Source organism: Aythya marila (genome assembly GCF_965140915.1).
Source record: "Aythya marila genome assembly, chromosome: 1".
In the NCBI taxonomy this organism is placed as follows: Eukaryota; Metazoa; Chordata; class Aves; order Anseriformes; family Anatidae; genus Aythya; species Aythya marila.
Window position 1 is genome coordinate 63,940,051 of NC_139042.1, and position 12,022 is coordinate 63,952,072.

At 37.7% G+C, this 12,022-nt stretch overlaps 1 protein-coding gene across 3 annotated transcripts in view; it reads right to left on the reverse strand.

Annotated features, from left to right (window-relative positions):
• The window catches only part of RGPD4 (RANBP2 like and GRIP domain containing 4), a 35,001-nt gene that overhangs the window by 669 nt on the left and 22,310 nt on the right, over nt 1-12,022 (reverse strand). The window contains exons 21-29 of one of the 3 annotated variants that reach the window (XM_082776471.1): nt 11,561-11,638; nt 7,700-7,870; nt 6,727-6,831; nt 6,046-6,122; nt 4,463-5,180; nt 3,915-4,013; nt 3,631-3,776; nt 1,770-2,043; nt 1,302-1,627 (exon numbers count right to left, since the gene is read on the reverse strand). In XM_082776471.1, the coding sequence (XP_082632597.1) occupies nt 1,302-1,627; nt 1,770-2,043; nt 3,631-3,776; nt 3,915-4,013; nt 4,463-5,180; nt 6,046-6,122; nt 6,727-6,831; nt 7,700-7,870; nt 11,561-11,638 (1,994 nt within the window). Of the gene's footprint in view, nt 1-1,301; nt 1,628-1,769; nt 2,044-3,630; nt 3,777-3,914; nt 4,014-4,450; nt 5,181-6,045; nt 6,123-6,726; nt 6,832-7,699; nt 7,871-11,560; nt 11,639-12,022 lie in introns of all 3 variants that reach the window. The other 2 variants (XM_082776470.1, XM_082776472.1) reach the window with 2 other exon arrangements.

Sequence of the window (12,022 nt, forward strand, 5' to 3'; positions counted from 1 at the left end):
CATTCTTTCCAAAATAGAGTTTTTGTTCAAAAAACACAGGTAAAACCTCATTCTTAGTTATCACAAGTACTATATTTACTTGGATATAAGGCTTTCCACCTTCAGCAGATTTGCTCATGGTAACAAAGCATTACTGGAATGTTCCTCATTTATCCTGAACACAGCATTTTATCTTTGTTCCACATGGAAACTACTCTAAGCTGGTCATTCCCACTTTCTGTTTCCTGCTTCACTCGGCCCTTACAACTGGCAACCACGATTATCTCTATTCTCACTTAGTCCCTGCAGGCACGAAACTGACCACCCAGAAAAGGTCATGTTACCACTGATCAGAACTTTCCAGCTTCTGTGCAGAAAGTTTAAAGAAAAGAACAATGATAGTCATACTTCAGATTCACTTAATACCCAGTCAAGACTGGAGAGTTTTTTACTCTGATGACAAGCCATTTGTATATTGCTATCCATTTCTGAATTTGGAAACGATTGTGCCCTGCCTTGAGGGATGTAGCATTATGCAAAAGCATTATTGTAGCATGTAAGGAATTCAGTTTATCTTACCTGTTTTAAGTCATTATACCTCATACTGAATATTTGGAAGACTTTTAGGAACGAAGGGAAGGTATACGTGAGCAGATACCAATCTCCTAAGCCTTCAGAAATTATGAAGAACTTGCTAGTGCTACTAAATGCACGCGAAGGTTTAGCAGCAATGTTGCCTACATCGGGATTCACAAGCAATGCAGGAGGATATTGAGAACTCTGAGTATTTTTAGGACAAAGCCACTGCATGATACAAGAGATAGAAGACCTTTTAGACTGAAATTGGAGCATTTAAAATATATGGAATATTGATTTTGCAGTGCAGGTCATCTGAAATATCAAGTGTTCATCAAAAGGTGGAAAGTTAAGTGTTCTTAGCAGGTGAGCAATATGGTAGCTCCTCTCTGTGGAAAGAGATGGCTCTGAATGTTCGTTTTGGGAAGCTTTACTTACTGCTTCTGTTCAGCAACAGGCCCCTTGTCTGTGGGAAGAAGAAATCTCTATCTCCATTATTTCTTCTACACTAAAATGGCAGCACTAACAGCATCAGGCAGCTGGCAAACAGTTAAACAGCATTCAGCTTAGGGCAGCATGTGCTGCTTACACCATTGCTTGTCTCCTTGTAGAGAAAGGACAAGTAAGAGTATCTTGGACTCTAGATTCACGCTGCCACTGAGCAAGTGCTATCCTGTGATTTTTGTAGTGGCACTGTTAGACCAGATGGGTTTCGTTCCCTCAAAAAGTCTTCACGTTATGCTTACCTGACACACAAAGTCAGTAACTATTCTGTGAAATTTGGTGTTCTTGAATCCAAATCCTTTCTCTCCTGTGCACAGGGCCCTGAAATTTTCAGCTGTTCGAGGGACAATATTTGAAAACAACTCCATGGTTACACGTCCTAAAGGTTTGTCATCAGCAGAAACTTCAAAATAAACAACGGGATTGGTGTCCTTGGACAGTCCTTCTGGCAGTCTGTTCTTCAAATTGGAAATACTTCTTTGGCAGCTTTCAAATACATTCTTGAAATTAGCAGCTATTTGTGGATCTTTAAACTTGACTGCAAGTCGTTCTACTTTTAGCTCCCCATCTGAAAACAAATCCAAGAACAGGTTTCTTTAGCTCTAATTCAGAATAGTCAGATACAAGTAGCTTTTGTTTGGTATAGTCTCCTCAGAAAAAAGCCACACAAAGATATTTTAAAAAAGTGAAAAAACACCAAAACAACCCACCTGCATAATCTGTGGCTGTCCAAATTAAAGCATTGTTTGATGTATCTGAAGGTACTAAATTCATTTCATTAGTGATTACGTGGTTTGCACACACTTTAAGAACTTGTTCCCTTCTCATTAAGACTCTGTAAGATGTCTTCAGAGAATTAAATAGGATCTTTATCTCTCCAACACCACGCTCCTTCCACTGAGTAGCATCTCTGTCCCACCTGTACAGTTTGGCTCGCTCTTTGAAAAGAATTACTTCATCTTCTTCTCCTGATTTTACTTCCACCTAGAACACAGCACAGTAGAGTACCTATGATTTCCCAGAACTGCTGTCACCAACAGAATTACATATTACACACTTATCATGGTTCTGACATATTACAATGGGAAATTATTTCATGTTTTCCTTTCTTGAATGGTTTTGTGCCGACAGCTCTACAGATATTCATCATGGACATAAATGAAACGCCCAAGCTTTTCAGAATTTAGGAGCCCAATGAGCCCCAGTGTTTGAAATGAATTCTAGCACTGCAACACTACTTCCTCATGCTGCATGAGGCTTTACTTTTTGTGTGCATTTTTCTTTTTTACGAAAGCTATCGAGTGTTCTGGCATGTTCCCCCAGAAAATTTCGTATGTGCCGAATGATGTGCACACTGAAGTGAGAATACAGTACTACTGGCATTCTGGGCATTACCTTTTCAAGATTGTTAAAGAACTTAACATTTGCATCTGAACAGAATAAATATCAACTGTGAATAGTAAATTGAGGGCTGACAGCTGTAGCTCCTTGTTACCTTACATATGCGTATTACTGGTCTCTAACACCCTTTAGTTAAGTCATCTTCCAAAGATATGGAAGACTTGAGAGAACTGCAGAAATAAGTGACAAACAAACTTTTCTGAAGGGAGAAGTGACACTGAAGGAGACACGAAACAAAACAAGTAAGGCAAGAAAGAAAGCCACAGGAGTCCTAATATGACAAACGGATGAGGAAACGCACACAATATTTTTTTATTTTATTTTTTTTTTTTTTAAGAAAGAAGGAAAGCACATTACAAACTACAATCAGATTAGCTGTTCAAATTAAAGGATACTACATATTGTTTATTTGTGCTGTGGTAGTGTTCTTTAATAATTACATTGATCTGTAATTAAATTTTATTATTTACAGAAAGACAGGCTATAACCATCTCGAACTTTTTTCACCTTGTTATACGCACTAAGGCTAAATACCAAATCCAGAAACAAGGAACTGCATCAAGCCTCAGAAAGTTACAGAAGACTACCTAAAGTTAAGCTTTACTGAAGTTTAAGGCTCTACTTCTTGAAAAACTATTTCTTTTCAAATTAAAAATAATGGTTTCCATAGCCTTGTGCAGTTAATTGTGCCACACCTTTAACGTTCAGTGATTCTAGAAGTCTCTCACCTATCTTAGAGCAAAAATTTCAAATTGGGTGGCTTTCAGAGAACTGAAACTACAAGTCATCAATAGAAAATCCTAACTGAGTTGCATTAGCAGTGACAATTGTTCAAGTCCCTCCCAACACACCTTGTTTTTCAAATATGGTGTAATGAAACAATTTTACTTTTTAGAAGTTACTTGTACAAATTTTCATGATCTACACTGAGTGAAGATATAATACCCTGAAATTTTGTATCATTAACTGATGCAACTGATACCTTCCCCCAGCAGAAGTTGTACCAGGATTTAGAACAGCACGAGATTCTACACAGGCAGCAGACAAAAAAAGGACCAAAGCACAACAGATAGGAAGCATAAGTAGTCAAGTAAAGCATTTTTATACATTTCCTTTTTTTAGCAGATACGCTTATCTTAATGTTCTTTTATATTCTGGAAGTTTCTTTACCTCTGGTAAGGAAACAATAGGCTCAAAGTGGATATCATCATTATGTACGACTTCATCACCGCTATCACTTTCATCTTCATCTCCTTTTCTGGGTGTCTGTGCTCCAAATACGGTTGCTCCAGTATTTGCCCATTTGAAATCTTTATCTACAGTTAAGAGACATGCACTTTAAACGTTTTGCTGAGAAGTACAGTAATTTGACAATATGCAGAAGCTTGGTGCACAAAGGTATTCTGTATGAAGCAGAAGTCCTGTTCAGTATCCGTCTCAGAGGCTTAACTCACCTTTTGACCCAAAAGCAAAGTCTCCAGAGCTTCTGGAAGCCAGATCTGCAAATGACAATTCTGAGGTACTGTTGAATCCAAGTGAGATGATTTTGCCTTCTATCAAACAAGATGGGAAAGTCAAATGCTTTTCTAATTCTTTAGGGAAAACATTTATCATGTCATGTAGTCAACAAGAATAAACTGGGAGAACTCTCTACAATACTCTTCCCTTCCCATAAATTAAGAGATATTAAGTCTGAGTTATGTTCAGTTTGATAAGTACTTGCTTTGATTTATCACTTTGATAAGTAGTCACATAGCAGTTAATAATAAACCAATAGCATTGCTCTGTAGCAGTCTTATCTGACCATATCAGAATTTGAAACACTGAGATACTTGCAGTCCCCCTCGTGTTTTCACTAGATTAGTACTCATGCTTCAAATTCAATATTGCTACTACATCTGTCCAATGCAACAGCTAGATTAGACGAACTGTTCTACAGAAAAGCACACTTAAGCTCCTAAAAAAAAAAAAAAAACCACATTATACCTACCATTGACTTTACCTTGCGATGACACTGAAGAAGCTGATTCACTTTCTTTTTTATTTGTCAGGTTTACAGGCTTCACATCAGCTGATGGAGCTGGGACAGCTGATGGAGCTGGGACAGCTGATGGAGCTGGGACTTCTTTAATGGCTGGGACAGCTGATGGAGCTGGGACTGCTGATGGAGCTGGGACTGCTGATGGAGCTGGGACTTCTTTAATGGCTGGGACAGCTGATGGAGCTGGGACTGCTGATGGAGCTGGGACTTCTTTAATGGCTGGGACAGCTGATGGAGCTGGGACTTCTTTAATGGCTGGGACAGCTGATGGAGCTGGGACTTCTTTAATAGCTGGGACAGCTGATGGAGCTGGGACTTCTTTAATGGCTGGGACAGCTGATGGAGCTGGGACTTCTTTAATAGCTGGGACAGCTGATGGAGCTGGGACTTCTTTAATGGCTGGGACAGCTGATGGAGCTGGGACTTCTTTAATGGCTGGGACAGCTGATGGAGCTGGGACTTTAATGGCAGGGACAGCTGATGTTGCTGGGACTTCTTTAATGGCAGGGACAGCTGATGGAGCTGGGACTTCTTTAATGGCTGGGACAGCTGATGGAGCTGGGACTTCTTTAATGGCAGGGACAGCTGATGTTGCTGGGACTTCTTTAATGGCAGGGACTTCTTTAATGGCAGGGACTAAATTGGTAGAACTGGTAACTTCATCATCCTGAGAAGTTGACTAAAGAGTAAAGCAATAAGCAAATAAGCAAGAAGGAACCTAATATTCAAACCACTTTAACTCAGGACAATAATGACAGTCATAACAAAGAACTCCTCCCCCCCCCACAGTGCTATCAGTTTCTTAAACTACAACAGCAATACTGAAGGTACCATGAAATTGGCACCATATTAAGTTCTGACTCCCACTTTGCTACAGTGCTTCTAATGCTTCAGAACTGCTCATTACTCCTTTCAGCCAATATTTTCTGGAAACTCTGGACAGAAACAAGCTGTGCATCTATGCAACTATGCCTCCTACAGACAACATAGGTGGCAACAAGTTCTCCTGAAATTAAGGTGGGTTCATTCTGGAAACAACTAGAAATCAGGGGCCCACATGAGATGAAATTAAAGATGGCCACCTCGATTTGCATAAAAAAAAAAAGTAAGAGTTGTAAACAGCTAGGGAAAAAAATTGTTGTTGGAAGCTTTCTGACAGTTTTATTAATTCTTTTTTCTGAGGCTTACTACACATTGGACACTAACTTTACAAGAGACCCAACTACCTTTGAAGCAGAATGCTTCCGCAAAGACACAATTTCTTTGAAATCAATTAATTCCCGCATACATATTCACAGGGATATTTCTAGCCAAGGCTGTTTATATTAGGAAAACAGCTGCACCTCCTTTCTCTCCCTGACAAACTTCAGGTCTGAACCTCAGTTTCTGTGTCAAAGACTTGAGGTACAGTCAGAGGAGTCAAATAACTTTTCCCCCAATATATGGTTTTCTTCCTCACAAAGTGAAAAGTGTCAAGTCTCACAAGTGTGAAAATACTTCTACAAATTCAATGACAAAAAGTTCTATGAAGACTTAGTTCATACATCAGGAGTTGTTTTCTTTTCCTGAGCAGTAACACATTCTCCTTTGGTTTTCAACTCAGTTTTGCCTGTGATGTCTCCTGCAAAAAAATTAGTAGAAGAGAGCTGGTAAGGCAGCTAACTACTGAGAGAATTTGGGGCAACTATGTTATCAAATAACATCGTGATACACAGGACAACGTAAAGTAAGACTTCAAGAACTTTTCAAACAGCAGCATTATGTCTTCTACACTTGTATTATTACTACTGAGACCAAGTACTTTTTTCCTTATTGAACAGTATTAATTCACATGCTTATAATTTAAGTCTGCAGAATTAATGAGCATTTACAGCTGCAGACAAGGTTTTTTTTTTCTGTTTGTTTTTTCTTTTGGTCTTTCAAAGGCATCTTGCAAACCTCAGCTGTCTGTATTCAGAATAAAGACAGAAGTTTCCAGGTAAGAAGACAGTTTGATGTTCTTGCTTAGAGGCCCTCTAAAAATGGGCCTAAGTCTTTTTTCTTTTCATTCAGGTACTACTAACTGCTAACAATTCAACATACTGTGGTTAAAGGTGCATTTTAAGCTGCAGCTTTTCTGATTCCAGTGCAAGTATTCCTAAAACTATCTCAGGAAAAATCAAATTAACCTCAGAGCCCTGGTGTCCTCCAGATTTAGAGCTTAAATCTCAGTATAAACAAGTTACCTGTTGTCTTTTCAGACGTATCTTTTGCAGGACCTTGTGATTTCCTTTTCCCTTCTGGATAGAGTCTTCCATTAAGTTTTTTAACAGCTGTTTCATAGTCTTCATCTTAAGTATAGGAAACAAATGTAAGTTCTCAAATATCCTCCAAGTACAGAGAAGTCTGTTAAGCCCTTCAGACTCACAAGCCTAACGAGCACACATAACTTCTGCTAATGTTTATTAAGTTTTACTCACCAGCAAGTAAGCTTTCACTTCCTATTTTGCAAGTGAGTGCTTTGGTACACTTGGTTCTTTTTCAGTCTAGATGTCTGGTATAGGTTTCATGCTTTCAGAAAATCTATTTCTTGTTCATTTTATTAAGAGTACCACTAAACAGAATTGGGAAGGGAGATGGAAAAGCTTTTGTATAAAATCTAGCAAGCCTGGATCTTTGTGGGAGGCTGCTCATCATCTCCTATTTCCTGTTGAGTGAAACGCTTCAGAACTGCAATTTAACAAATTGCTACTAAGTAAATTAAGAGGAGTTTACAATGAGAGTTGATGTAAAATACAATGAGAGTTTATGTAAAATATTCAGTTTCTCTATTAAGAATTTAGTTTAGAATAAAGAGAAGCCAGTCCACCATTTAGGGAACCTGAGCACTTTCATTTTTGATAAAGGCTGCCTCACACTCAACTCTAAAAAATACTTATAGATACGCCTCTTGCTCGAATATTTAGTCCTACCTAACCGACTACATTAGCAATGAGCGTGAGCACCCATATAGCCCCAATGCAAATTCCTTTTTGTCATTCCTGGCCCTCCCTTGTTCTGTCTTGAAGACCCAAGTGTACATCTTTGGCACAAATGACGATAACACAAACATTACTGCCCACTGTTCGAAACCAGTATTAGAGTGTCTATTGTTTCTAATAGTATTATACGCTTTCCTGACAAAAAGGCAATACAAAAATCAATTTTGACACTCCTTACCATCATCCTCCTCACTCACATATCCAGGCTTATTCTTATAGCAGAAGAATGTTGAAGGTAGTTTAAGAAAGCCAGCGAGAGCTCTCTGCTCAGGGGTAGGTGTTAACTCGTAAACAATTATAACCTCATCAGATGGAAGATCATCTTCTGGCACTGTCTTCTTCTCCTCAGCTTTGTACAGAAAATGAACAAAGCATTAAAACTAAATTATTTTAGAACAGACAGCAACATTATTAGTCCGACACTGCCATTATTACGGAGCTGAATTAATTCTTAGGTGGTTAGAAACATATTCAGATCCTACATGTTTTTATTCATCCACAGGAAACAACAGTTAAAGTTACAGAATGCTAGGACAAAGCATGCTACAACTTAAGAATTTCTAAACTACATGCCAAACTACAATCTGTTTTATTGCCTTTGAAATTCAAGCCTCAGATCAGGAACAAACCTGCATTTTTATAATGTTACAAGGATTATTTATGTCCTTACATCAAACAAAATAAGATGGTAGAAAAAGAGCCATATAGGTGTCATTCACAGAGAGAGAGGAAAAATGCAGGACTGAGAAAGAAAATGTAAAGCCATCTACAGCAACTACTATTGAATTGCTTTAAGTGTTTGAAGTTCCAGAAAATATTAAATAGCAACTGAGCAGAACTTACGTCAAATTACTTACGAGAAATTTGAGCTTTTTACTAACTAATCTCAACTTATTACGACAGCGGCTGCTACTGAAACTTTTAGTGTTTTAAGAGTAATCTTATAGCTTCATGTTACTGGAATAACAAAATACTGCTATCAGCCTGAAGTTTAACTAGCTTTCCAGCAAGGACAAACACTACCTCCGATTTTATTATACAGCTTCTTCTGCTCTCCAACATCAAGTTGCCTATTCCACTTTTGCTGAATAAACACTGCTAATCAAAGGTTAAAGCTAGTAATCTCACATCTTTATGCATAAGAGAATGGAAGCAAAGAGGAAGGATGTATCAGTTTAAGGGTCACATGTGGAGTTCCTTTCACTTGTTTTTGTTTAGAGGGGTAAATTACGAAGTAAAGGTTTGAGAGAAACACATTGGTTAACTATTAAGAAGAACTACCCCATAAGCACATCAATATCCATATATTATCTGTTTCCAAGAATTATTTGATTGCTTTAGTAAGTTAGCCCACTTGATAACATGGTAACATACTGCAGTAGAGGTCTGCATTAAGATGTTCAGCAGAATTTAAAGTGGGCTCTCAAAAGCTCACTGTCCTTTTCATAAGAAAGTATTTGCCAGCTTTGTGGCACAACATAGTCAAGCTGGAACCTAAAGCTTCAGCTAGGAACTAATCAGTTCCTGAGGAATACTGATTTTCCTGCTCAAGCATTTTGACATTCATTTCTGCAAAAGATGACATGGAGAGATGATAAATTTAGTGTTCATAGACATGCCCCTTGATACTCTGGCACAACTGACATATTAAAATAAAGCTGCTTTTAAAAGTAGCTTTCCCATTTGTATCTTCCAGCAGAATAAAGGAACCTAAGTAGTACTAAAATAAAAGCAGCATTTCGAAGTTCTAAGCCCCAGTTCAATTATAAGTGCTTTCGCAGTGTTGTGTGCTTCACATTTGTCCCAGCTGATTAATTTCTAATCAAAGGGAGTAAATCACTTCAGGTTCCTAATATAGCAAAGAGTAGCTCAAACCCATAGCCAGCAGGCTTATAAAGGCATCCTTTTAGGTCATTTTTTTAGATCTCAATAGCTCTTCTGAGCCTGTATAAGGTAAATGCAGCAGGATAAAATTTTTGAGCAACAAATTTCTAGGTTCCTATCACGATTAAGTTACATATGATTTCATATTTTCTCCAAACCTCATGCAAAAAAAAAAAAAAAAAAAACAAAACAAAAAAAAAAACCAACTCACTAGCCCTAGCCAATTTAAGGGTTAGTGGTATTATCAAGTACTGTGTTACTAAGGTAGGCACATATGCTGCCTGCTAGCCCATGCTTTATTCATTCAGATTAGTTAAGCAAGTGCCTCACTTTGGTTGAGTAAATCTAAAAACTGAATAAAACAAATGTCAAGAAGTCAGTTCAGATCAATACCCAGGTAAAGTTCTTCACACACTGATCAAACACTGATTAAAATCCCAGCAATTCAAGCAACCACTTGAAGTGACAAAACACTTCAGCAACAGAAAGGATTACAACATGCATTTGACTTCAGAATATGAAGAATGAGCGAGATGTTCATGGGATCACTTAAATCAGTTTCTACTCAGCCTCTCCACAAGTTAACTTTGCTTATTTAAAAATGCTGTAAACAGATTAAATGTATCTTCACAGGCTGCAATGAAAACAGTGCCATGCACGTGTACAGTATATTCTTAAAAGGCTGTTGATTTTGGGACAATACCACTTTCTACTCAGAGAAAAAAATCCACACAATTGTTAGCATATGGAAGGAACAGAATAAAGAGCAATACCACGCACAACAGTTGCAAGCAGTTTCACTGATGTATTATATTTTTGCTTTTATTTCAGCTTGGATATAAAGATCACGTAGACATAAATATCCAGCTAGTCACAATAATTTTGTTTTATCCCCCCCAAACATACCAGTGAGTACCTGCTAAATATAAAAACACTGAAGTTTAAAACTTAACACATGCAATTGATGTAACTATGAATTAAAATTGTTAAAATACTTGAGAAAAGCTCATGAAAAGAGCTGAAGAAAAGAAAAAAATAGTTGTTTTGCACCTCAATGGAAAATGACTTATGAGGTTCAATTTCTTTTGAACCTTGCCCTAGCAAAACTCAGAAACCATTCCCTGGGAAGATGTTCCCCATGAGAAGCTCTCAAATTATATTTATGTAGACGTGAAAAACTAATTCAGACAGGACTTCTTGAAGTCATTTGCTATTAAGCCAGTCAGAGCTCAAAACAAAACCAAAAGCTACACTGAAGGTAATATAACCCTATCCTAGTTATCAGGAAAGCAGAAATGAACTGTCTGAAGTACCAGAAAAGCATATGATTTTTTATTTCAATTCTTTAAAAACACCTTCCCTTCTCCCAATGGAAATACAAATTAAACTGCCCTTGCATAACTGCATTAGCTTGAGTATGCTTCCAGCAAGCATAACTTACAAGAAGTACTGTTTTTAACATCTTATGATGACACAATCAAGCTGTAAGGTGTAATTTTGGTTAAGGGTTCTGGATGTAAACAAGGTGGTTACATCAGCAAAAGCTGTTTGGCTAACTAAGGTGGACTTCATATTATACATGAAGCACGTGCATGTAAACAGTAGCTAAATTTGGCTCTCTCATCTCTGCCTACGCCTTGTTTTTAAGATTGCAGAAGTTAACATTGATAATAAGGAAAATGAATTAAGCATTTCCAGCACAGAGCTTGAATATATTTAAAGTTTTACTGGTTAACATGTCTAGAAATCTTCAAGCATATTTCACTGAAATGGAAGACCTCAGGTAGGAAGAGAATCACACTTTAAAAATAACAAAAAGAGAATATAATTCCTTTAGTAAAAGAGAATTTTATAGATGTGATATGTGTGTGTTCAGTAAAACTGTGAAGAAGTGCAAGGCAGGTTTCTGAACACCCTGGAAAAGTAAGACAAACAAACATGCCAAAAGCATGAAAAGGACCATCCATCGTGCTCACACATCAAAGGCATTCTCTTACCTGACAAATGAAGTAGTCAGACACAGAATTTTAAGTACTCTCTTCCAGCATGCATGCTAATTGTAAGGATTACTAAGCCAACTGCTGTGCTACAGTTGGGTTACTGTCCATGCCTGCTAAAGTGTTTTTATCACACATTTAGTGCAGCATGTAAATACCTTTACCGTCAGGTTGCAAAGAAGGTGTGCTTGTCCAAAAGGCCATTGGATTAGATTTAAAAAGGCTAAAATTAAATCCTAAAAAATAAATTGTTTGGATATAAGTGTTTAACTGTACTTATAAAGGGGGAGAGGGGAACACTTATCTAAGCTTTGGAAGCATTCTGTACTAGCTACGTGTCACAGTAGGAAAATTCATGTTTAATGCTATACTAGCTTACCCTACTTACCTGAATAAACCACGGCTAACATCTCTGCCACCACACTTTATTATACTTTAGTTAAGAAACAGTTTGTCTTCGTAAGTCTGAGACTAGAATGCAAATTATATACTATCATCTGGTTAAACAGTCTTGGAATGGTAGGAAGCTAACCCATCACAACCCCTCCCTCACTGCCCCCTCCTCAAAAGAAGGGGAGAGAAAGTATGCTGGAAAGAAAGAGAGGTGTATTATTGGGACA